The 27257-nt window shown below is 47.7% G+C and overlaps 1 protein-coding gene across 1 annotated transcript in view; it reads left to right on the forward strand.

Moving 5' to 3' along the window:
* The window catches only part of KSR2 (kinase suppressor of ras 2), a 402219-nt gene that overhangs the window by 226061 nt on the left and 148901 nt on the right, over window positions 1-27257 (forward strand). Inside the window, exon 5 of the mRNA XM_087424142.1 lies at window positions 9356-9540. Within this exon, the coding sequence (XP_087280268.1) occupies window positions 9356-9540 (185 nt within the window). The remainder of the gene's footprint in view (window positions 1-9355; window positions 9541-27257) is intronic.

A 27257-nucleotide genomic window follows, 5' to 3' on the forward strand; every position in this document is an offset into this window, starting at 1 on the left:
TAGTTGGAGGAGAGAGAGCGCAAATGAGCAAATTAATACACCACTAGAATAAGAATTTCATCAAGTGACCAGTCCTGAGTGTGTCCCCTAGTGACCACCCTAGCAGAGGCAGTGGGGACTTTTCTTGTTTTAGTGATGTTTATTCTGAATGGTGCCAAGGGGTCCCTTAGGATATAGGTACTGATGGTGAGAACCTAGAGGGGGTCCCAGGAAGAATACAGTGCAGGGGAAAGGGGGGCTTTGAGCAAGCATTCCTTGCCAAGCCTTTTCTCTGGATGCCTTTGAAAATCCTGTTGTAACTTCTCTTTGTCCAGGAATGCTTCCTGCCTCCCCAGCCTGATGTCATCACCCTCCCGGGGATGGACAGCCACCTTCCCAGTCAGTGTGGTCCTCAGACCTTCGTGTGTTTTTCCCCAGGCAAGAGGTCCAGGATAAAGAGGAATTCTGTGATCCTCTACGTGGATACTTGTCCATCTTCTCTTGGTTTTGAGTCCTGATCTACTTCCACATGGGGAGGACTTTGCCCATAAGGAGCCTCAGTCTAGAGGAAAAAAAATTTCTTGGCAAGGGACCAATGCAAAAAGAGTATTTCCTGGGCACCTGGAAATACATTGTATCTTCATACAGTGTGAGATAGAGGCATTATTATGCATTTCTACAGGTTAGAACGTTGAGGTTAAGTGACTCGATGAAAGTCACACAGCTAGTAACAGGAAGAGCTATAGTTCCTGTACTACTATTAAGTTTTTTTCTAGTTGTAGTAAAATACGCATAATATGAAATTTATTTTAACCATTTTAAAGTGTACAATTCAGAATACTAAGTACATTCATAATCTTGTGCAACTATTGCCACTATCCACTTCTAGAACTTTTTCATCACACCAAATGGAAACCTCAGACCCATTAAGCAGTCACTTGCCATCCCCCTCCTGCCCCCAAGCCTGGGCAACCACTAATCTGCTTTCTATCTCTGTGGATTTGCCTATTCTGGATATTTCATATAGTTGGAATCATACTACGTGGCCTTTTGTGTGTGTGTGTTTTTCACTCAGCTACATTTTTTTTTCTTTATTGTGAAATTTTTGTTGCACGTTATTGCTTGTCAGTCACCATATAAATGCATCCCTTCACCCCTTGTGCCCACCCCCCATCCCTTTTGCCTCTTGTAACCACAAAACAGTTCTTGCTGTGTGTTTCACTTAGCTAACATTTTTGAGGTTCATCCATGTTGTAGCATGAATCAGTACTTCATAGTGCTGAATAATATTCCATTGTATAGATATACTGCCATTTGTTTATCCATTCATTCATTCATGGACATTTGGGTTGTTTTCACCTTTTGGCTATATTCATTCCATGTTTAACGTGTTGAGGAACCATCAAACTGTTTTCCACGGTGGCTGCACCATTTTGCATTCCCACCAACAATGTACAAGGGTTCCAATTTCTCCACATCCTCGCCAACACTTGTTGTTTTCTGATTTCTTGATTACGGCCAGTCTAGTGGGTGTGAAGTGGCATCTCAGTGTGGTTTTGATTTGCATCTCCCTGATGACTAATGATGGTGAACATCTTTTCATGTGCTTATGGGCCATTTGTATATCTTCTTTGGAGAAATGCCGATTCAACTCCTTGCCCACTTTTTAATTAGGTTGTTATCTTTTTTATTATTGTTTTAAAACACTTCTTGTAAGCCGTAAGTTTTATTCAGTAGTAAAGCACACAATTTTTGTATACAGTTTGATGAATTTTTATGTATCAATACACCCAGGTAACCACCACCCAATCAAGACAGAGGACATGTCTAGCCCCCTAGGGGCTGGATTCTTGGGTCCCCTTATGGTCAATAACCTGCCCCCCAAAATCACTCTTCTGGCCTCTCTCACCATAGATTTGTTCTTGAACTTCCTGTAAATGGAATCATAATGGAATCATACAATATATGCTCTTTTGTGGCTGGCTTCATTTGCCAACACTATGTCTTTGAGATTCAGCCATGTTGTAGTATAACAGTAGTTTCATCTTTTTCGTTGCAATGTAGTAGTCAATCGTATGAGTATACTAGGATTTATTTTATCCATTCTATTATTGGTGGACATTGAGATTGTTCCAGTGTTTGGCCATTTGAATAACATTGTCATGGGGCTTAGTGGTTAAGTGCGCACGCTCCGCTACTGGCGGCCCGAGTTCGGATCCCGGGCGCGCACCGACGCACCGCTTCTCCAGCCATGCTGAGGTGGCGTCCCACATACAGCAACTAGCAGGATGTGCAACTATGACATACAACTATCTACTGAGGCTTTGGGGAGAAAAGGGGGGAAAAAAAAAGGAGGAGGATTGGCAATAGATGTTAGCCCAGGGCCAGTCTTCCTCAGCAAAAAGAGGAGAATTGGCATGGATGTTAGCTCAGGGCTGATCTTCCTCACAAAAAAACAAAACAAAACAAAACAAAACACATTGTCATGAACATTCTTACATGGGTCGTTTTATGGACGTGGGCACTCATTTTGGTTGAGTACATACCCAACGGGGAAATTGTTGGGTCAGAGGGTATGTTCAGCTTTAGTAAATACTGCCAAATAGGTTTCTAAAATGGTTGTACATTTTGTACAATCTCACCAGAATTTTATGAGAATTCTGGTTGCTCTATATCCTTGTCAACATTTGGTACTGTCAACTCTATTTTAGCCATTCTGTTGGGACCTATACTAGAATTTACTTAATGTTTTTGAAACCAACGTCTCTTCCTCTTCCTTCTCCTTTCTTCTTCCTCATCTCGTTCTCCTTCTTTTCCTCTTTTTTCTCGTTCTTCCTTTTCTCCTTTTCCTCTTTTTCTTAGTATATTTTACGTAAAGCTGTATACCAGGAAATAATTACTATGAAATTATGGATTAGATATAGAGGTTTATTTTTCAAATATTAATAATTAAAATACAAAAATGTCATCCACGTCTCATGTAAAAGCACTGCATACTCCTCCACACCTGTGGAAAGGCAGTGTACACTGCGGGCTTATGCTTATGCTGTTTGAGTCATCTGGGTCTGTTTTGCCAGGGCCCTGGTTAATTAATGCCATGCTTTGGGCGCACTCAAGCCAGAAATGAGGGTTGTAGCCTGTGGCCAAGGAGCAGAGCGGATTCTCACTAAACATCCTCTCGGTGTTAGACTTCACAGGCCCTTGCTTTTCCAAACCTCCCCCTTCCCTGGGCTCTGAGCAGCTGAGCCAAGGGTCCGTACCCCCTACTCCTTCCAACCCAAGAACTGGTGCTAGTCTTTGGTTTTGAAAAGGGTCTTTCCTGGAGGCCTCCTCTTGGGTCATCAGATCAGGCCAACTGTGAAAGATTTAAATGCCCCTGTTGGAGGGCCGGCCCCGTGGCTTAGCAGTTAAGTGCGCGCGCTCCACTACTGGCGGCCCAGGTTCGGATCCCAGGCGCGCACAATGCACCGCTTCTCCGGCCATGCTGAGGCCGCGTCCCACATACAGCAACTAGAAGGATGTGAAACTGTGATGTACAACTATCTACTGGGGCTTTGGGGGAAAAAATAAATAAATAAAATTAAATGCCCCTGTTGGAGAGGGAGGGACAGCTCCCACAGCCCCCTGTAAGCCCAGCGAGCTTTTTCCTGTCTTGGGAAATGGTTACTGGATTCGCGCTTTGCTGCAGAGGGTGGTGTGTGAGAATGTGCTCAGGCCTGTCCTCCACCCGCGCTGGTGAGGAGCGTGTCTGTCCCCAGCCCTGCCATTTCCTCCCAATTGGCTGCGCCAGATGCTCCAGACGCCGTTAATGAGACACTGAGGGAATTGGCCAGGGGAAGGCTTTTGAGTTCAAGGGGACGCAAGAGGAAGCTGAGGGTGAAAAGATCACGTGAGCCAGCGGCTCTGCTCAACTCAAAGCCCAGCAGACTTCTGGAAGAGGAAATGGGGCAAAGACATTAGTGTGGGGCTTCCCTTGGCAATCTTTTTTTTCTTGTTACTGATTTATTTATTTATTTATTATCAGTGATCTTGGTGATGAAGGCTCTGAGAGGCAGGCTAGCAAATGGACATTGAGCCTTCTCCCTGCCGAGCCATCTGCCAGACCTAGGCAGAGGGTGGCTAGGGGCTGGAAAAAGAAATAAGATGTGTCTCTGCTCCTCAAGGAGGCCATAGTTAAGAATTAACTGGGAAGATGCTGCTGAACCAGCCCTCTTGACTTGCAGATTGACACTGGGCCACATTCCTTTAGAACTCCCCCAGGATGGAGGATGCCAAGACATCCTGGCTTCAGCTGGGACATGTGGGCTTGGGTGGGTGTCTGTAGACCTGGCGTCTGGTCTTGGCTTTGCCACTGTGGGGTGCCTGCTTTGTGTTAAGTGCTCGGGATACGGGCCCTTCCTGTGTGTGTGGCAGGTACAGGCCGTGGAGGAAACAGACACTCATTCAGTAACCACATAAGTAGATGCAGAATTCTAATTAGGATGCATTCTATGAAGAAAAAGCAGATGGGGCTGGAGATCCGGAGCACGTAACCTGGAGATCGGACTACTTCTGAGGGTTGAGGACTGCGTCTCTAAGGAAGTGATTCCTAGGTGATGAGTAAGTCTCCACTAACAGGCAGGGTGGGGAATAGTGTCCCAGGCAGAGGGAACACATGTGCAAAGGCCCTGATGTAGATGAGAACTTGGTGTGGTCAAGGACCAGAAAGATGACCAGAGTGGCTAGAGTCAGGGGGTGACAAGGTGATGCTGGTAGAAGGAGAAGTTGAAGAGTGGGCGCTGAGGGTCCTATGAAGCTTCCTAAGCCACGGGAAGGGAGAACAACAGGAAACCTATGGCAGTTTTTAAGCAGGGGAGTGACATGATACAATATATACTTTATAAAACCTCACTTCAGCTGTTAGGTGGAGAATACATTGTAAAGAATCAAAAGTGGGATGAGATTATTCAGCCATAAAAAGGAATGAACAGGTGCATGATAAGATGCTTAACATCGCTAGTCATTAGGGAAATGCAGATCAAAACCACAATGAGATACCACCTCATGCCTGTTAGAATGGCCATCATCAAAAAGACAGGAGATGACAAATGCTGTCAAGGATGTAGAGAAAAGGGAGCCCTTCTGCACTGTTGGTGGGATTTTAAACTAGTACAGCCACCATGGAAAACAGTGTGGAGAATCCTCAAAAAATTAAAAATAGAACTACCACATGATCCAGCAATTCCACTTCTGGGTGTATATCCGAAGGAAATGAAAACACTAACTTGTAAAGATATCTACACCTTCATGTTCAAAGCAGCATTATTTACAATAGCCAAGACATGAAAACAACCTAAGTGTCCATCAACAGATTAATAGATAAAACAGTTGTGATATATATATATATACACTATATATATATATACACTATATATATATTTATACACACACAATGGAATATTATTCAACCATAAAAAATGAGGAAATCCTGCCATTTGTGACAACATGGACGGACCTTGAGTGTATTATGCTAAGTGAAATAAGTCAGACAGAGAAAGACAAATACTGTATGATCTCACTTATGAGTGAAATTAAAAAAAAAAAACAAAGCCATAGAAAAAGAGATCAGATTTGTTGTTACCAGAGGTGGGGGGGTGGGGAGAGCAGGAATTAGAGGAAGATGGGCAAAAGGTACAAACTTCCAGTTATTTTTTTCAGATGAATAAGTATTGGGGATGTAATGTACAACATGATGACTATAGTTAACACTGCTGTATGATATATAGGAAAGTTGTTAAGAGAGTAAGTCCTAAGAGTACTCACCACAAGGAAAAAATTTTCTTTTTTTTCTTTTTCATTTTCTTTTATCTATATGAGATGATGAATGCCAACTAAACTTATTGTGGTAATCATTTCACAGTATGTGTAAGTCAAACCATTATGCTGTTTACCTTAAACTTACACAGTGATGTATATCAATTATATCTCGATAAACTGGGGGAGGAAAAAGGAATGAAGTTTTGAGACATATTACAACATGGACAAACCTCAAAAACATGATGCTAAATGAAAGAAGCCAGACGCGAAAGTTCACATATTGTATGATTCCATTTATGAATTCCATTATGAAATACCCAGAATAGGCAACTCCATGGAGACAGAAAACAGATTGGTGGTTGCCAGGGACTGGAGGGAAGGGGAATGGAGAGTAAGTGTTTAATGGGTACAAGGTTTCCTTTTGGGGTGATGAAAATATTGTGAAACTAGATAGAGGTGGTAATTGCACAATATTGTGAATGTACTTAATGCCACTGCATTGTTCACTTTCAAGTGGTTAATTTTATATTATGTGAATTTCACCTCAATATAAAAATAAAGCAAAAAAAACAAAGTGGGATTGGGAGTCCAATTAAGAGGCAGCAACAGCTCAGGTGAGGCAAGAAGGTGGCTTGGACCAGAACTGTGGGGCTGGAGATAGAAAGTAATGAGCCGATTTGAACAGGTACGGATTCCCAGGATCCTTTTAGTTCGGATATTCTATGCAAATTAGCCATCATGAAGATCGGAAGAACTTTCCTAGATTCCAACACTGGAATAGTCCTTTGCTGTACCTGGTAAAACAAGGGCATTGTCCTAAGCACAGACTGTGGCCCCAGAGCTGGGTTGCAGCCTCAGCTCAGCCCGGCTCTGGGGCTGCTGTCAGCAGAGCCCACCATGTCAGGGAGCCCTGACTTGCTTTCCCATCCAGAAAGCAGCATGGTCCACCCAGGGCTGACACAGCCCCAAAGGATGGAGCTGCCCTTGCCAATGTTTTGTGCCACCCAGTTTTACTGCTTTTCCCAGAAATGTCCCCATTTCCAGAAAAGACAGATAGATATCTAATATCCTGCAAAGATCATGGAAAGAATGTTCTTTTTAATTGCATCTGAAGGATATACTGCAAAATAGCCACTAAATCTTAGTGAACAGTCAGAGTCATCAGACACAGTCATTTGTGTCTGTTTTCCCCTCTGAGCATGCCTGGGTAATGAGCGCAGATGGTAAAGGTGAATCCCATATCCTGGCCCTGAAGACTTCCTTGGTGGGTAGGAAGCAATATAGGATTCCCTTCCACCTACTCTGATCAGATAGCCATTTATCCTCCCACTTTCTCTCCCTCCTGTCCCCTCTTTCTCCCTTCCATCTATCCATCTGTCCATCCTGCCATCCTCTCTTTCTTCATTACATCCATCTATCTCTCCATCCATCCATCATCCTTCCATCCTTTGACCTTTTCACCTTTCCTTCCTTCCATCTATCCTCCCATCCTCCTCCATTCCTTTTACCTATTATTTTATCTTCCCATTCTCTCTCTCATTCCATCCATTTGTCCTCCCATTCTGTCATCCTCTCATCCTCCATACTTTCTATCCATGCTTCCATCCCCTCATCCTCCCATCCTCTCTGTCCTTCATTCGTTTCATCCTTCCACTTTTTCACCCTTCCTTCCATCCATCCATCCATCTTTTAATCTATCCATCTGTCTAACTAACATTTATTTATATGTACCCCTTCTCTGCTCCATCTGTGGCCATGAGGCGGTAAAGCAAATTGCCTCTCTGCAGTCATTGAGCTACTGTTAAACTTGTGCCGGGTTAGACTTGGTTCCCCTTGTACAAAGGATCTGGCCTCATCACTTGGTGGCCCAGTGTTGCAAGGCTCCCATCCAAGTTTTGAAGATGATAGTGGTATTTATTTCCAGAGAGTCTGACTGCATCCTCTTCATCTGCCAAGGGTAGCAGTGAGTTTAGAGAGTTGCTGGATGTTTCTGATGAAAAACATGGGTTGGCTTCAATTTTTGGCTTCTTCAAGGTTCTTTCCATGCCATATAGCCACCCAATCCAACCTGGTCATAGTGACGTTAATAACAGGTAACTTGATCCCTCGTTCTGTTTCTAGGCCCTGTGCCAAGCAGGTGATCTCATAGAATTGTCACGATATCCTTCTTAGGTAGGTGCTATTATTTTCCCCATTGTCCAGATGAGGAAACTGAGGCACAAAGAGGCAAGATCACTTTCCTGAGGTCACCATCAGGCCCCAGGCCCTGTCTCCCTGACCCAGAAGCCTGCGAGTTTAGCTCCTATGTTACACCGCCTCGGTGTAGATGCCTCTTTGAATCTCCACCATTGGACACACGTGTGGAATGAAATGCCACCCCCTCCTTGCTTCCCTCTCTTCTCCAACCACGGCCAGGGAGAGCCAGCCAACGTGTGCTGCCCTAACAGGAAGCAGCTTCCTGGGCCTTGCCGCAGGCCCCTGGGGAGGCAATAAGCATCCATCCATCCACCCTGTGGCTCTGCAGGCAGACTTGGACTCCTTAAAGCCGATGGGCGGCAGGCCTCCTGGAGATGGTGACTTTTAGGTTGCTGGTGTGGGAGGCCTCCAGTCTCAGGTTAACACACCTTTCTGGGCACTTTACCCAGAACTGTGAAAATTTGCAAGGAGGGTTCGCTTTGGCCACAAGAGGGCGCCCAACTCCTGGCCAGACCTGAATGGGGCTTTGGAGGGAGAGGGGAGGAGAGCAGTGAGGTTAGTTTTCCACGCAGTTTTAAACCAGGCTCTCTTAAACTGATCCCCTAAGCCCCTTGGGAAGGGGAGAAACGTTTCAAAACCACCTCAAGAGGTTCATTCTATTCAGCTGGTGCCGAGCTAGGGGCTGAGAGCCCTAAAAACGAAAACCACAAATTCCTGCCTTCAAGGAGCCCACAGTCGAGTGTGGAAGATACAGAAGTAGAATGCAGTATGATAAATGCCAGTCTTAATCCAGATGGTCATTTAATAATCATTTAATGAGCACCTACTGTGTGCCAGGCTTTGTACTAGTTGCCAAGGACAGAGAAATGAACAATACAGCATCATTGCCCCCAAAGACCCACAATCCTCTTGGGAGATGAAAGCTAAAAGAACAAATTTGGAAAAATAGAAAGTGCAGCCACAGAGAGATATCTAGAATATTTTAGGAGAATTGAGGAGGAACACCCACCCAGGCTAGGAGGGAAGGGGCGGTGTCATGGAAGGCTTCCTGGAGAAAGAAACACTCAGCCCTGGCTGGGAGGGATTGGGGTATCAGGGAAGTCTTCCTGGAGGAGAGGACACCATAAAAGACAGATGGGGATTAACCAGGCAAAGAAAGGAAGGGTATTCCAGGCGGTGGGGACAGCATAAGCAAAGGGTTGGAGGTGAGAGAGAGTGCAGAAGATGTGGCTGGACTCCGTGAGGGGGGAATGCAGAGGGCCGAGGGGCCAGATCAAGGTGGGGATGGATATCGGGTGCCGTGTGAAGGAGGTTGGGTCTCCCTGCTCTCGTGTTGTGTGCCTGTGGATACATTTCCTCTCCTCTTTTTCTGTCTCCCTTTCAGAGCCAAGAAGAAAAGCAAACCCTTGAACCTCAAGATCCACAGCAGCGTGGGCAGCTGCGAGAACATCCCTTCGCAGCAGCGCTCCCCGCTGCTCTCGGAGCGCTCCCTCCGCTCCTTTTTTGTGGGGCACGCGCCCTTCCTGCCCTCCACCCCTCCCGTCCACACCGAGGCCAACTTCTCCGCAAGTAAGCCAGCGCGCGCCGGGCCGCGGCACCTGCTGGCCCCCATGCCAGGTGCACGCTCCGTTTTCTTTCTCTTGCGCAAATGCTCGTGAAATGCTCGCGAAATGCTCGCTGAACGCATCCGCCGGCTGCCGGCCGCCGCTCACGCCCCTTTGGATGGTTTCCAATGGAAGGGGGGTAATTGGCGCTCCAGAGGGTGACTGGCAGCTGTCAATGGGCCCACGTTCCTACTGTTTTTGCCTGCAGGTGTATGGGGATGACAGAGGGAAGCAAGCATGCAGGGCATTCAAGGAAACAGCCTTTTCTCTCTGCTTCTCAGCTCCCCGGTTATAGGATTTTCCTTGGCTGCTGTGGATAAGGCATCTATGATTAAATTTTTTAATTATTTCCCCCGCTCAGGTCAACATGTATAACCTTTACATCTCAAAGATGGATTTGGGTTCAATCTGGGCTGAGCGTGGCCTGGGGTGGTTTGTATTCTGCTCCCACGCATTTCTGCTGGAGACAAAGTGGTTATTACTCGGAGTGGAAATGGAACTTTCTGGTGATCAGGGGCTGAGGTCTCAGAAAACGTTTACTCTTCTCTGCGCAGAGGCCGTTTTGCTGAACAGGCACAGACGTGGTCAGAGGGGAGCCCCTGAAAAAAGCCCAGCCAGTCCTCCAGCCAAGACGAGAACTTTTATTGACTGGGAACTTGGGAGGAGGAGAGGCTGCTGGAATGTGGAGGAATTAATCCCTGGCCCTTCATACAGCCACAGGGTGACCATGTCCTGGTGCTGCTCTGACAAATGATGAGTAATGTTCACTGAGCACCAGTACCTGCTAATCACCCACGAGTGATCTCATTTAGTTCTTGCAACAGTCTGTTGTACAGATGGGTTATTCCCATTGTATAGATGAGGAGACTGAGGCTCAGAGACATCAAAGAACTTGGCCAAGTCACACAGCTATTGAGTAGTTGAGCCGGATTTGAATCTGGTTCTTTCTAACTCCAGTGTATACAAGCTTAACCATCACTTATGATTTGATAACCAAGATCCCTCAAATACCCAGCAGGATGCCTTTCTCTAAGTGTGGAGTTCTCTTCTTTACCTTTACGTAAGGGTTTTTATAGTGTTTCTAGGGAGGCCGTGGACCCTTTGAGAGTTTCATGAAATCTATTAATTCTCTCCTGGAAAATTGCACACATAACATCCAACACGTTTGTCCAGTGTGAAGCCTGTTGGGTTCAGAAGGTCGGCCTTAGCCCAGCTGGACGGCTGGCCTGGGGCAGCATGGTGAACTCAGTTGACAGTCCCCAAATGTGTATCATGCGTCCACTGCAGGAGTCAGATGAGGATCTGAAACCAGAAGAGACCCCTGTGGACGTCAGCCAGGAGGACTTCCGGAGTCTGGCTTGTCTCAGTGCCCTGGGGGCACAGGGCCCTGAATCAAGCAAACTAAAATAGCACTCATGACACACGTCAACACCAGAGGCCAGTTTATTAATTTGTCAGGAGAAATCGCTGTCAGAGAGGCCAAAAATGCTCCATGATGGTGGACCTACGTGGCAGTCAGAGGGTGGCTCGGTGAGCCCGGATGAGAAAGAGGGGTGGTGACATATGAAATGTGTAAGGCAGCAGAGCGCGGCAGGCTGTCATGGCCCTGGAGGGAGATGTCTGGGTTCCAATCCCAGCTCTGGTTCTTTTGAGCAGTGTGCCTGACCTCGAGCAAGTTACGAGTCTCTCTGAACCTCAGTTTCTTCGTCTGTAAAATGGGACAATAGGTAACCTCATAGATGGTTGTGAGGATTAGATAAGCTCATGGATGTCAGAGTCATCTGCACAATGCCCAGCACACAGTAAGTGCTTAATAAATGGTAGCTGTCATTATGATGTTTATTAGCTCCTTTTCCCAAGCAGCATTCAGATCCTCTGGCTCCTTGATTCATTTGGGGACTGTGGCTGTCTGTTCACCCCCCTTCCCCGCGGCCCTAACAGTGCTGGAATTTACCTTGGCAGGACGCTGGGCAGCTGCCTCCAGCATCCATCTGTCTTTGGGCATCTCCATCCTCTGAGCGAATGTCAGCATGGCCACCCCTGGGGGTTTGACTGCAGCTATGCACTGCGGTTCTGGCCAGTGTAGAAGTGTCTCCAGCCTGCTTAAAAAATCACAGACTTGCACATCTAGACCCCCATTCTCCTGCCAAAGAGTTCTGTGAGGACTCACCGTGGCTCCCAACTTTTTGTGCCTGCCCTGGTCTCCATCGGAGAGGAGAGGCTTCTTTCTCTGTTGTCTAGGGCAGGAGCAAAGTCCTTAATTAAAATCAGCTCCTGGAACTAAGAGGCTCTAGACACACAATTGCCTCTCTGGACAGTCCTGGTCTTTGTATGCAAAGAGATCTCCCAGAAAGAGAAAAGTTAGCATTTGGGTCTCAGTGGGAGAATGAGTGTGTAACCCGAATATTAGCTGGAGCCCCACGGACCAGTCCCTTCTCCGTTGATCCTGACAAATAGCAGAGACAGAGGCAGCCTGCTGGGACAGGCTCCAGGTTAGGAAATCTGACACCCTCTGTTGGAGTCTCAGTGTTGCCACCAATTGCTTGTGTGACCTTTGTCCCTGCCTTGTCCCAGTTAAGACTCACCACAATCTTTGAGGCTGGCATTGTTATTCCCATTTTATACATAAGGAAACTGAGGCTCAGAAAGGTGAATGATCTTGCCCGTGTTATAGGTTTTGAGTCCAGATCCAGTCTAGCCTACATTCCATCTCTTTGTTGAAGTTAGTTTCTTTCTCTATCTGGGTCTCAGTTTCCCCAAGTGTACAGTAAAAGACTCCGTGAGGGTCCATTCCAGAGCTTAGAAACTCTGAGATTCCAAGGCTTATCCAGTGAGCTTTTCCCAGGCAAATCTTTTGACTCACTTAGATGCTGCTTTTGGAGACTCCAGCGGGGCTGTTGGGAGAACTCAGCTGCGGATGCTGGTTCCCCCTTGTTTGTAATAATCCCGTCCTCTCACCATGCTGAGTTGCAGAAGAGAACTTTCTGCCTCTGGCCCCAGAGCCAGCCCTCCTCCCACTGACCCAGCCAAGGGAGCCCCTGAGGCTGCGTCCCTGCCAGGCTGAGTCTGTCTGCCCGTTTGTCGCTGTCAGCTCTGGCCATGGCTGCACCGTGAAGGGTGGTGATACGCATCTTGTTAGCCCTGATGGTGATGCCTGGAGACAGCATTAGGCAGATCTGGCTGTAGAGTGGCCGAGCCTTGGACCCTCAGGGTGCCTAGCCACCTCAGATAAGATGTGAGAAGGACTTCACCTCTAGGGGGTTACCCTACTTCCCTGGTCTGAGGGTGATGAGCAGGGGAGAGAGGGGAGTGGCAGGGGCCCCAGCTTACGAAGGAATCTGTCTCTAAGATTAGCCATGGACAAAGCACAAGTTATCCGACTACTGCTCGACGTGGAAGATGCTGACTCAGGATGCTTCCCAGAGAAGCAGACAACAGTGGACTTAGCTCTCCATCCTTGCTGTATTTATTCCGTGTCCTGTTCAAGCATGCCATGTTGCTCCCATGGTGTCTGATAGGATGCCCTCCATGCATGGGCCATTTTTGGTCCAACAAGCTGTGTACCTGTGGCTCCTTGTAGGGTTTCTCTGATCCCAGCTCAGAATGAAAAAATGCCGCCTAGATGGAAGGAGTAATTATTCATCATCATTCATTACTGGCTGGTGGAAGTGATTTTGGGTTTATAGCAAATGAGTAGCGGCTGACATGTCATTGGGCAAGTCACCAAACCCCCTGTGTCTATTTCTCCCCAGCAAGGATGTAGTGGGGACAAAATGAGAAATACATGTAAATTTCGTAGCATGGGGGCTGGTGCTTAGAGAACTGAGTCTCGATGAAGGGTAGCTTTGGGAGCTATTGCTGTATGCTATGTGATGGACTAGCTTGTAACAATGATGAAAATGATGATAATAATAGCAGTTGGCATTTATTGTGCGTTGATAATGTTCCAGGCCTCGTCAATTAGGGCAAAGCAATTTACTTCTCTTATTTCACTTAAGTTTCACAATCCTCTATAAGGTAGGGACTATTATGATCCCCATTTTACAGATGAAGAAACTGGGGCTGAGAGATTAAGTTACTGACCCAACGTCACAGGTCAGGAAGGAAGTGGAGTTCGTATTCATCCTGAAGCGACCATTCTGCAATGCTGCGGAATGAAATCACAACACTGTCTTCACTGAAACCTGCTTGCTCATCAAGTTGGGACTTGAACTTGTTCAAGTTTTCTTGCTGGTGCCCTTGCCTAGCTGGGGGATTGTGTTGTGCGGGACAGCCTCGCTCCAAGGATGCTTCTTGTTCACCAGCGAGCTGTGCTCGCCCAGAGAGCAGAACCCACACTGACTAACCAGTTATTACACTGCCGGACTCCGTCGTTGATATTCAGAGGATTCATTGTCCCAGGTGGTAGCCATCTCTGTGGGGGCCAGGCAGCTGCAGAAAGCACCCAAGAGAATGAGTTGCAGACAGCTTCTGCGACTCATTCATTCTGGACGTCTTTGGGAGAAGACGAGGGATGACAGGGTACTTTTGCCACCTGCAGTTTTCTGGGTGTTTCTTTATTAGCTGCTTCTGAGGGTCAAGTACTTCAGGGTAGCAGCTCCCAAAGGGAATGAGTGACTGATGATTCCCAGACTTCTTCATCTTGGACCTAATGATACCAGCTGCAGTTTGATATGAAGCCCTGGTCTTATGAGAGATTGTCCTTCGTGAGGTGTCTTGAAAGACGGCACACCCTCCCCTTCCCCTGCCCCACCGTGCCCTCTCCTCATCTCTCCTCCAGGCATCTCCCAGAGACAAGGCGACAGATAGCTGACCCTCCATTGAGGGCCTGGCCTCCTGTGCCTGAGGCTGAGTCAGGAGCCCGATTTGTCGAGGGAGGCAGCAGGTAGCAATAAAGACTGATGAAGCCGAACTGCATACTCCCAAGAAACCAGCCACTGGAAGTTATAAAGAGACCCAGGATGGGGGTGATTATATAATGGGGTTTAATGAGGCTTGAGGCCAAGGTTCATTACCCGCTTGGAGGAGGGGGAGGAGGAGCGCGTGTCATGACAGAAGTCTGCTGCCTGAACCACGCTGCCATCTCAGAATCGGGAGAGATTTTGAGAAGTTTGGGTCTGACCTGACTCAGTGGTGGCAATTCCAAGGGGAAAACATATATCCCGTGGGAGTGACCCAAAGAATGTTTCTCCCCAAGAATGAGCAGGCAGAAATCCGCTCCCCAACCCCCCAGCTGCCACAGGAAGCATCTTTGCCATATTTTAGAAACTCAGGTCCCAGCAGGTCCCAACACATACTGACTGTCTGCTACTTGCCAGGCAGGTACTGGTCTAGGAGCTTTGTAGGTTTGAAAATATATATACCTGGAAACAAATAAAATGATACAGAAAGATCCCTAATGGAAAACACTGGTCTCCTGCACCATCCCTCTCCCCATGCTGCTTTTTAAAAACTCTTTCTGTGTCTAGTTCTTTTGGTGGTCACTTCCACAATTTAGGCTGTACCAGGGCTTCTCGAAGTGTGTGTCCTGGACCAGCGTCCTCAGCATCACCTGAAAGCTTCTTAGAAATGCAAATTCTTGCTCTCCCCCCTCCAGACCTACTGAATCAGGAGCTCTGGGGAGGGTCCAGCAATCTGAGTTTTTACCGGCCTCCGGCGGATTCTGCATGCTAACATTTGAGAATCACTCGGTTATATGACTTATTTTTTTCTAGCATTTTATTTTGAAATGATTTCAAACTTACAGAAAAGTTGCAAAAACAGTACAAAGGACTCCTGTACCCCCTTTACTTGGATTCACCAGATTAATATTTCCTTGTATTTGCTTGCTCTCTCCAATGCCCCACCGCCACCCCGTTGTGTCTCTCTTGTTTTTGTGAACCATTTCAGACTGTGTTGCATACTCTCTTACATAACCACGCAGTTACCAGATTCTGTAAACTTGACATCAACTCAAGACTTCCTCCTAACCATATTCCAATTTCAGCAATTGTCCCAACAGTATCATTTGTAGCAATTTTTTTTTTTCTGGTGTGGGATCCAATCCAGGGTCACACATAGCATCTAGCTGTTGCATCAAGCTTGAGCAGGTAGTTCCTCAGCCTTGTTTATGACTTTGACAAGTTTGAAGAGTAGGACCAGCTCCTTTACAGGATGTCCCTCCATTTGGATGTGTCTGTGTTTCCTCAGATGTGTGGTTAGACTCAGGCTGTGCAGTTTTAGCAGGACCTCTACATAAATGATGTTGTGTCCTTCTTGGTGCATCCTCTCTTTGTGGGACCAGGGCTACCAGATCTTTGAATTTTTCAAAAGAAGTCAGAGATTGTGACTTCTATGAGAACTCTCCCGATTTTAAAATGTTAGCACGCAGTGAAGAATCTTTTAACCCTGTGTGAGCCAGTATTAAATAACCCCACAGGTTGGTGGGTCGTAATTGATCTTGGGGTTCCCAATTTTTAACCTTTGTTCTAGAATCATAGAGGTCAGAACTGGTAGGGGCCTCAGAAATTACTGAATCCAACCCCTCATTTTACAGATGGCATTTCTTTTTAAGTTGGAAATTTCTTAGGGTTTCTGCTTTATTATTCCCTGATATCCACAGCAGAAGTTGAGGCCAGAAGGTGGAGACGGACTGACTTGCCCAGGGTTACAGAGGGATTTGAACCTGGGTCTCCTGTTGCCCAACCAAGGCTCTCTCCACTTCGCCAAGATGATTGCAAAGCTGTGGTCTCTGCTGTTCCTGAAAGTGCTCCAGAGGACGGAAACAGTGCCTTCGTTTAAAAGTCGACACGTTTGGTGTGTCTGGAGGGCTGGTGATGTGTGCGTGTGTGAGGTGCGTGCGTATGTTCTGTGCGAGGCCACTTCCGGGTTTTTATCATCAATTCTCTTGTCTCTGGTCTGCCTGCGCATTTTGCAATTCCTGCCTTAGCACAAACGGCTTGGGCTCAGCGTGCATTAGACAACCTTAGACCTTTTGTTATGATTGCTCCCACCAGGAAGCGTGGTAGCAGAAATTGGTTGGTAAGTGGTTGGCGTTAGGAGCCAAGGGGGGTCATTTATGTCTATCGGAGGGAGTCCTGATTCTTGGTCAGATACACCCTGTCGGCGTGGGCAGTCCTGTTCTCTGTCATCAGGACCTGTGTCTGATTGTGCCTTTGTCCCAGTAACCCCCCTGATGAGGAATTCTCAGACTTCAACTGATTTCATAGCAACAGGGAAAGAAGTGGTGTGTAACGGTGCTATAGAACTACACAGTGGACACCTGGCATTCGTATTCTTTATCTGTGCTCCTGCACCCCCATTCCACGGATGAGGAAACTGATATTCCAGGAGGAGAAATCCGTGGTTAGAGGTTACACAGCACATCAGGGCCGAGACTAGAAACCATGGCGCCTTCCAACTTCAAGTCACACGCTCTTTCTGCACACAACTTGGCCTGACCTCATTTTCGTGAGACAGTAGGTTGGCGGGTGGTTTTAATCAAATTTGCTTCCCTCCCCAATAAAACTGATTCATCTCTAGTGGCCCCATCTTGCACCAGTTGGTGCAAGTCTATATTTTATCTAAGTGTGATCTTGGGCCCTCCCTCTCCATGATGCCCCATCTCCAAGTCTCATTGAGTTAACCTTCTTAATCAGAGGTCAGCAAATGTTTAGGTAATGCCCAGTAAAGGACCAGATAGTAAATATTTTCAGTTTTGCAAGCCATATGGTCTCCATCACAACTACTCAACTCTGCCATTGTAGCACAGAGCAGCCATAGACAACATCAAAACAAATGGATGGGGCTGTGTTCCAATAAAACTTTATTTACAAAACAGGCGGAGGGCCAGATTTGGCTCATGGGGTGTAGATAGCGACCTCTGTTCTGCTTTTTTCCATGTCCTCCTCCATCACCAGCACGCTGGTCCAAACTATGCAGTCGTCTCCAAATGGATCTTTCCATATCCACTTTGGCCCCAATCCAGTCCTTCAAAGTGATCTTCCCCAAATGAGAATCTGGCCCCCAAACCCAGGTTAAGATTCTACCACGATCTCCGTTGTTCACAGGTGACAGATCCTTAACGTGACCCACAAGGCCCTGGGTGAGCTGGCTCCCGCCCCCTCTCTAGTCTCTTCTTGTTCCCTCTGCCACACTGGCTTTCCAAAAAAATTCCTTGAGTGAACTGTGTTCTCTCCTGCCTCACACCCTTAGGCTCCTGGACACCTGTCACTGTTGTCACTTCATCTCAATCACCACTTCCTGGGAAGGTGTCCCCTGACTCCTCAAGTTATGTCAGTTATACCTTCTCTCAATTCCTGTACTTTTCTTCAGAAGCGCTTATCACAATTGGCAGCCATCTGTTTATTTATCCATTTGTTTAAAGCCCTGTTCCCCCAATAGGAGTTCCATGAGGGCAGAGACCACATGGCTCTTGCTTATTACCATATCTGCAGTGCTTTGCATGGAGATGGCGCACATTATTGAATGGACAATAAGATTTTTGAGCGTTCACTTTGTGGCCAGCAGTGTGAGCCTTCAGCTACTCAGGATCTAGAGGGCAAGGGAGAAAGGATTCTGCTTGTTGCCTTCCAGAGCTGGCTGCTTTTGGCATCACTGAGGCAGGAACTGAAGTTGGTGGACTTCAATGCAGCCTTCGGGGTTTTATGGATGGTTCTCTCACCTTAACTGACCAGAGAGGCAGGCGCCCAAGCAAAACTGTCAAAAACCATTTTGTTGATTGGAAAATAAGCAGGTCTTTATCACTGCATGATGGTGATAGTACTGACATATAGCTTAGGACTTATGGTTACAAGTGCCAGATAACCAAACTTGCGCCTTTTTTAGTATGAAGGTCATTTATTGGCACATGTAACTGAAAAGTCCAGGGGTTGTGCAGCCTTCAGGTATGGCTGGATCTAGGGGTGCAGATCATGTCAGGTCTCTGTCTCTCTGTATCTCTCAGCTCTATTCTTCTCTAGGATGACTTCACTTGTAGGCTCCATGTGGTGGCAGGCTGGCCCTAGAAGTCCCAGCCCCTTCCCTGTTGTTGTCCGTAATAGAGGACTGAGTTAGGTCTGAGGTTCATTCTGATTCAACCAGCGTGGCCATGTGCTCACCTCTAAACCAATCAGTGGGGTCAGGCAAATCAGATGGAAACTTATTGGCTTAATTCTGGGCTGTGATCTTTACCTTTAAGACTTAGAAGTTGAGGCTTTTGTCTAAGAAGGGATAGTGAATGCTGGGGAAGCTGACAACCAGTGTTCACTAGAGTAAAAATGAATAATGGGGGGCTCCTGTCCTCAGGGGCTTTGAGGAGCATTCCCCTGGCCAAATTAGTTCATGATCTAAATTAGTGGGCCATGTCTCCACCATTGTACTGAAAACCCTTTCAGTTCTCCAAGTGTCTCCCTTGGGTGTGTTTCTCAGGGATGCCTGGGAAGGAGTTTCTTTTCTATCCCTCTGACACTCTCCTGGAGTCTCTAGGAAGCACACAGCCTACCAGGGAAGGTTATCCATGGTGCCAGGTGGAGACTCAGTCCTACCCCCAAGGCAAAGCCATAGCATCCTGCCATTAGCCAGACATGGAGTTGAGAGTTAGACAAACCTGGGTTTGAATCTTAATCTCTGCCATTTATTACCTAACATCTCTGAGCCTCTGTTTCCTCATCTTTAAAATAGACATGATATGCCTTTCTCGTGGAGTGGTTATTAGGATGAAATGAAAGGATGCTCTGCCTGGTGCATAGGAAGCATTACCTAAGTATTGTGGTCGTCAATACTATTATATGGTGTTTGGGTTTCAGTCAACTCTGATGCTCATTGGTTTCTGCTGGACATCACCCCACTGCCACCATACCTGAATGAGGGATCAGTATTGATTGAATTCCTGATGTGTAAAGTGTGTACTTTCGTAGTTCTTGTGGGCTGTTATGACAAAGTACCATAGACTGGGTGGTTTATAAACAACAGACAATTATTTCTCACAGTTCTGGAGGCTGGGAAGTCCAAGATCAAGGCGCCAGCATGGTCGCGTTCTGGTGAGAGCCTCTTCCTGGTTCATAACCGGCACCTTCTCGCTGTGTCCTCAGATGCTGGAAGGGGGGCTAGCAGACTCTATGGGGGCTCTATTATAAGGGCACAATCCCATTCATAAAGGCCCACCCTCATGACTTAACCACCTCCCAAAGGCTCCGCCTCCTAATGTCCTCAGATCGGGCGTTAGGATTTCAACATGGGAATTTTGGAGGGACACAAACGTGCAGACCATCGCACTGAGCATCGTGGAGGTATCAAAGGCGTCTGCCTCGGTCCCTGACCTCAGAGAGCGTGCAGTCTCGTTGGTTAGAAGCCACGTAGGACACAGGCAAAAGCTCTGGGCCAGGAACTGGGAGGTCTGAGTTCTCCTCCCAGGATTGCTCCCCTGGCGATGTGGCTCTCGTTAGATTGTGCAACATCGCAGAGCCCTGGTTTCTTCATCTGGCAAATGGGCGTGTCCACGATATCCGCCCACCTCACAAGATGCTGATTGTTGGGAGGTGCGTGACCACCGTTTGAAAACTAGAAGTTGTTTAGATGGACAAAATGGCATTATCCCTGCCCAGTAAAACAGCAAAACAGACAGGCAGGGCGGACTTTTAGCTGTTATGCATTTGTAATGCTGTTTAATCTGATTGGCTGGGTGTGCATTCTGATTAGCTGGGTGTGTGTTCTGATTGGTTGGACATGTCTTCTGATTGGCTGGATGTATTTCCTGATTGGCTGGGCATATTTCCTGATTGGCTCAGTGTGCATTCTGATTGGCTGGGTGTGTGTTCTGATTGGTTGGACATGTCTTCTGATTGGCTGGACATATTTCCTGATTGGCTGGGCATGTGTTCTGATTGGCCAGTGCCCATCCTATAATGATTGTTAAATATTTTCGGATACCCCCTAAACACAAGCACCTACCTCACTAAGCATAAGAAAATCCTTAAGCCTCAGGTTGCTGATATGTAAAATGGGTATAACATTACCTTCCTCGGAGGGTTGTTGTGAAGACTGTAGGAGATAAAATGTTATTGGATTAAGGTCAGTCTCCTCCACCAGGGTGTGTGCTCCCTAAAGGTGATGTCTTGTTTGTCCTGTTCATGGTTATATCCTCAGGGCCTGGCACACCGTAGACCCTGAACACATATGTGTTGAATGAATAAATAATGAGGCCCCAATGCCTCATACTAGGAGCATGGTGGTTACCCAGTAAATCTGGATTGAGGACCGTGGGGACATCAGGAATGAAGGATGCACTTGGTGTTGGGCAATAGGGAAGGGTGAGGACTATGGAAAAATGGAGTGCACCCACCCCTTCTAAAGAAGGCAGTCACCACTTGGTTGCACCCAGTTGTTTTTCTATGGGAAAAGGACAAAGCATCACCAGATTATACACATTTTCCAAGAGAAGCCAGACACTTAGATTTTTGTGGGCAATCACACAATTTTTAAAATGTTGGCAACAGATTAAAATGGTTTAAAAAAGCTGTCACAGGTTAAGCAACATTTATATGGGGGCCAGCAGCTGTGACCATACCTGCCATAAATAGCACGTCCTTTACTAATTCTTGTAACAGGAACTTTTTTTCTTCAAAGAGGTGTGGTCAGCCTTTCTTCTCGTCCTCAGGACTGTGCTCCCCGGCTCCCCTCCTGACCTCCACTGTGACTCACATGCCACAAAGGCTGTCCTCTTGGCCACGTATATGCACCTAGAGTGTGGCTTTGATAACTTTGGTTTTCACCCTGGGTATTTTACCTGTTTGTTACGCCTTTTGAAGGAGGAGAGTCCTCCTTCTCCAAATAACAGCCTGCTTCCTAGGCCTCAGGTGGATTTGTCACAGTTCCCCACTAAGGGCGGCCTGGGCCTGTGCTGATTACTGGCTCACATCCTTGCTCTGCTGCCCCATCCCCATCAGCGTCTGGGCAGGATCTGAGAACCTGCTTTTCGTCTCAGGCCACGGTCTTCTCGGCCAGGATTAAAAGTTTCAAGTGTCTCCCCCAGCCCCGCGCTGCTCCATTCGAGGCCCCTGTTAGAGCAGTTCTCCCCACTGCTGAAGGTCAGGCATCACCAGGCAGGGGGTTGGGCACTTAGCGCCCGCATCCCTCTCCCCCTCCTTCTCCTCTCTTCTCTGTTTACTCTCCCTTGCTCTCGTCTTCTGTCATATCTGTCTTAATGTCTGTCCGCCCCTCTGGATCACCAGCCTCTTTTTCTGCTGGTTCCCCCCTGCAACACTGTCACCCTCCTCTTTCTCCGTCTGTGTCACCTTCATGCTCTCGCTCTCTCTCTCAATCTCGGTCTCAGCCTCTCTCCACTGGCTGTCTCTCATCCCTGTCTCTCTCTTTGCCTCTCACTGTCCCCTTCTCTCCCTCCTCTCTCTCATCTCCAACTACCTGTCTTCCCAGCCTCCTGAGCTCCGCCAGCTGCTGTGTGCCGTATTCCGTCATAGAGATGATCTGGAGGTGGTGGGTGGGGGGCTGGAGGGAGGGAGGACTCACCTCCCTCGGAAACCAGAGCATCTGTCTCTTGGGACAAAGCCTAGGATTTGGTGCTAAGTGCTGCAGAGAGGGAGGGAAGGAGCAGATGGCAGAGGTGTCCAGTCTGGGGCGGGGGTTGGCGTGCCCCTTCCAGGTGAACCTTGTTGCTGATCCCATCACAACAGGCCTGTGGTCCTAGGTCCTTAGGTGCTGATTGGCACTCCCCAGCGTGCTTCCAGCCGAGGTCATTATTTTCTGTTTCCCCAGGCCTCCAGGCAGCCTTTGGCTTCAGCGTTCTCTGGAAACCCCAGGAGCCACCGCGAGTGGCACCAGCACCTCCAGGGTGCTACTCTTGCTGCGTCCCGCAGCGGCTCTCTCTGGGAGGCTGCTAACCCTGTTCGTCACCCAAACGGGGGCACTTCAGGACCCCCTGGGTTGGGAGGCAGCACGAGGGGCTGTGCCTCAGCCTGGTCCCGAGCAGCAGGGCCACCTCAGGCCACCACAGGCCCTCTCTGTCTTCCCATCTGTAAAATGGGGTTAATGATGACGTAAGTGTCCGTGACCTCGCAGATCTGCAGCCAGGATCAAATGAGCCAGTGAGACACGTGAGCTGTCACAGGCTGTAAAACGCTTGTGAATGTTTAGGCCAGGGGTTGGCTACTTTGCTCTAAAGGGCCAGAGAGCAAATATTTTCAGCTTTGCAGGTCAACAGTCTCTGTCACAACTACTCAACTCTTCTGTAGTAGTGCGAACATAACCGAACGGTCAGGGCCACGTTCTGATAAAGCTTTATTTACAAAACAGGCAATGGGCCAGATTTGACTGGACTTCAGAGCTAAACAAAACCTGGTTTCAGAGCCCGGCTCTGCCCCCTGCAGGCTGTGAGGCTTTAGGTAAATGATGTCTCTGAGCCTCAGGTTCTCATCTGCAAAGTTAGGGGAGGAGTTGGGCACCCCTCATAGGGTGGTTGCAGGATTAAATGAGAGAAGGCGTGGAAACTTCTAGCACAGTGCCAGATGCATGGTGAGTAGGTAATACATATAAGCAATTATAGTTTATATAATGTTATTAATATGTGTATATGTTATATATAACACAATGTATGATATATATTGTGTTATATATTATACCCATACACACGTTCCAGGAGACACAATTGTTTTCTCTGCTGGATCTGGAATTGCGGAGGAGCCAGAGCAGTGTGGTTTTTAGTGGGACTCCTCCAACCACGCTATTTAATGAGGTCCCTTCACAGCTGGCCCTCATGAGAAGCCAAAGCTTTTATCCAAGGGCCTGTTTCCTTGTCAGGGGCTGCCACACCCACGGCTCACTTGTCCACACTGAGGTGACTGCTCCATCACAACCCCTTCCAAGCAGTGTGGGATTCTGTTTCCAGGGACAATGAGTGGGGAGGCAGGCTATGAAATTGAAGTTTGCCCCAGGGACAGTATGGCCTCTGCACACGTGTAAACTTAATTCTGAGAGGAGATGTATGGTATAGGGGATCCAGGGGTCTGGAGAGAGGAGGCAGTTCTTACTTATCCAGTTTCTCTCCCTTTTAGAAATCCCACAGAACCTGGACAGAGGAGTGGGGGTATTGGCAAAAGAGGGGTACCTGGCTTAGAGATCTCCAGGACTGCATTTATCAGGGCTTTTTCTGAAGCAAGTCACAGAGACCCACCACGTACTGGCGTCAGCGAATAAAGGAGAATTGCTGATTCATGTACAGAAAAACATCTAGATATAAACAAGGGCTTCAGGAATGGTGGATCCAGGAGCTCAGTGTCATCGGGACATGTTCTTTTTCTCTCCCGTCTCACAGTCCTGCTTTCTGCCTTGTGGGTTTCATTCTTAGTTAGGCTGCCCGTTCATGGTGGCCCTTGGCTGCTCCTGGCTTCCATCTTTACAGATCTAAGTACCTCAGAAAAAAAGAGTCCCAGAATTAGCTCCAGTTGGTCTGATGGGGGAACATATACGTCTGTCCTGAACTGATCACTCTAGTCAGTTAGATGGATCTGTTGTGTGGCGCAAGTCATTGGCCCACTCCTGAAGCTGTGGGATGGAGTCAACCCCACGGAACCAATTGGTTGCGATCAAGAGGAATGGATCTCTAGGGAATACCAGGGTGACGTAACTCCCAGAACAGGGGTGCTGAGCAGGCAAGAGCAACAACTGCCCCCTATAGAACTCCCCTGCTCTGTGGGTGGGGCTCCGTGATTCCTGCCCTCATTTGTTTCTCTCCTCATTGAGTAGCCAGGGGGAAATATGAGTGACTATTAATTCAGAAGAGGAACATGAACCTCTTTGATGAGCATTCCCCTCTCTGCTTCCTTGAGAGTCCCACTTTCAGAAGGTGCCAGGAATCTCTTTTTCCCCTTCACTATTGGCTTTCATCTGGTCCTGAAGCCAGAAGGAACTGCTTCTAGCCTGCCGGTTCCCAACCTTGGTTGTACATTCAGATCACCTGGGAAATTTTAAAAAATTCTGATTCCCAGGCTGTGCCCCAGTCCCTTGACGTCAGAGCCCCTGCAGGGTGGGGCCCAGGGGCTTTTTAAAGCTCCCTGGGTGATTGCAGTGTGCAGCCGAGGTCAAGAACCACTGGTCTGGCTGGAGTAGCCGCCTATTCAGCTGTCCCGGACGAGTAAAGCTGAGCTCTTAGAGGATTTTCCGAGCACCTACGACTGCGGTGTAGGTGCTGTGAGCTTCTTCTTCTCATCTCAAGCTCTGGAAATAAACAGAAGACAGGGTCTGGACCACAGTGTGATCCCATCTGACTTACAGGTGCTGGGGCCCTGCTGCGGCCGTAGTTCACCAGCGCTGTTCCTGCTTACTAACACACCCATGGCTGTCAGATTATCTGGTCCCCTTGCTGCATCTTCAGCAGAGTTGTCGCTGAGGCATCTGCTCAGGCCTCTGAATGCACATTTGCAGAGGTGGAGGCAGTAGGTGGGCAGGCAGGTGTGAACTACAGACAGAACTGCGGTTCCTGGGGTGGATGACAGACAGATCAGGCTGTGGGGACAGGCCAAGGAGGAGACTTCCACAGCCGTCCAGAGGGCCTGAAACATTTGCTGCTCACCACCCAAAGGTCATTCATTCATTCAATGGATGCTTGTGGAGGTACCTACAAAGTCACTGTGTCATAGTGTCAGAATAAAATCGTTGACCTCATACCTAAGACTCGGAGCAGGAGGGGACTCTGGCAGTTCCTAAGTGCTGGCTCTGTGGATCAGCCGCATCAGACTCTCCTTCATCCTGTTCTCTGAGGCTGGGCCCAGAATCTGGGTATTTAACAAGCTCCTGTGGAATATGACGGAGACCAGCCCCCAGACCAAGGTTGGGACTTGGTGATGTTCTCACCAGCCACCAGCCAATGAGAAAATAAGGGCAAGAAACCCACAATGTTTCCATGCAGTATGTTAGTGAACTTAATAAACAGCCCTTTAGTTTGAGATAATATCTTTCAATGCTTTTGGTGTTAAATGTCCATTTTAAAATGAAATGATGGGTAATTATAGAGGGTGATTGTTTTTTATGTTGTGTCTTTACTTGGAAACAAACATTGCCAACTCTAGGCAATCCCATATTTATTAAATTTACTGGTCCATAAAATTCAAGTCAGGAAACATTTCTCTAGACTGGAGTTTTGAAGGTTCATTATGAATATTATTTAGCAACCAAACCCCTTCTTCTAAAAGAATCTCATATAACCCTACAGGATATGAATCAGCAGATAAAAGGGGTTGTTCTGGGTTATGTGCAGCAGAGGGCCTGGAGTCCCATCCCCTGGGGCTCCCCTTCCTCCAGTCGCCCAACAGTGGTGGCCCCTGAGACACTTGGTTGAATCTCAATTTGGAAACTGCTATCCTAGAAATTTCTTTAAATGTTATGAATGGGAAACCCGAGGCCCTAAGATGGAGAGTATTTTCCCAAACTCCTGATTCCTGATTGGACTCAATCATCCCAAGGCTGACATGTCATTGACAAATTAAAAAGACCCACCCCAACCCTAGTGTGGACTTAGCACCTGGTGGTGTCAGGGATTGGGGTTTTCATTGCAACAGCCCTAGGAGGAGGCGGGGTCTGATTTTCTCACTTTGAAAACGAAGAGAAGTGGTCCTGGGAAGTTGCGTGGCTTCCTCAGGGTCACTGAGAGGGAGGAAGGACTTGGGGTCAGGACTTGGTTTACCTTGAGGTCCAGAGCACTTTTCTGCCTTCCTTACGTTACACAGCTGGCTCTGGAGTCTGGAGCTTTGGAAATATCCAGGAACTGTGGCTTTTCCGACAGTGTAGCTTTTGAGTTGATCTCTTCAAGAGTCATTCTTCCATCTGTCCATCCAACCAAGAATATTTTTGAGTGCCTACTCCCTGTGTGGGTACCAGGGATACGGGGATGAATAGACATTCAGGATCTCCATCCTCATGGAACCTCCACACTGCAGGGGGAGATGGATATAACAGCCAATTATGGCAGCGATAAGAGCTGGATGTCCAGGATGCTATGAAAATTAAAACAAGGGAGCAGTGATGGTGGGAGGTGCAGGGAGGCCTAATCTAGCTGGAGGATCAGGGGAGGCTTCCAAGGGCAAGTGCCCTTTACGCTGAGATTTGAAGGCTGAGTAGGGTTAGCCAGATGACGAATGGGATGGATGTGCATTTAAGGCAGAAGGAACAGCTTGTGCCAAAAGAGCTGGACAGGTTTCAGGAACACAGGAGTCTGTGGATGGAGCAGGGGAGAGAGGAAGAGGTGAGACTGGAGAGGTGAGCAGGAGCCAGACCCAGACTTTTAGTTTAGTATCTGGGGTTTAATCTCAGAGCTGGGGGAAACTTTCAAGCCCCAGGCTCAGGCACTGACGTGCCTGCACTGTTTCTACACCTCCCTTCAATGGCGACTTACGCTACCTGACAGGTGTGTCTGTTACAGATTGAAATGAGTTCCCCCAAAAGATATATTGAAGGCCCAACCCCCAGTACCTCAGAATATGATCTTATTTGGAAACGGGGTTGTTGCAAATGTAATTAGTCAAGTTAAGAGGAAGTCATACTGGAGTAGTGTGGGTCCCTAATCCAATATGACTGGTGTCCTTATAAGAAGAGAGAAACCTGACACAGAGACAGAATCACACGAGGAGAACATCATGTGACCACGGAGGCAGAGGCTGGGAGGATGCAGCTGCAAGTCAAGGAGCACCAAGAATT

This window comes from Ceratotherium simum, chromosome 35 (genome assembly GCF_057802395.1).
Source record: "Ceratotherium simum simum isolate JZ-2026a chromosome 35, ASM5780239v1, whole genome shotgun sequence".
Taxonomy (NCBI): Eukaryota; Metazoa; Chordata; class Mammalia; order Perissodactyla; family Rhinocerotidae; genus Ceratotherium; species Ceratotherium simum.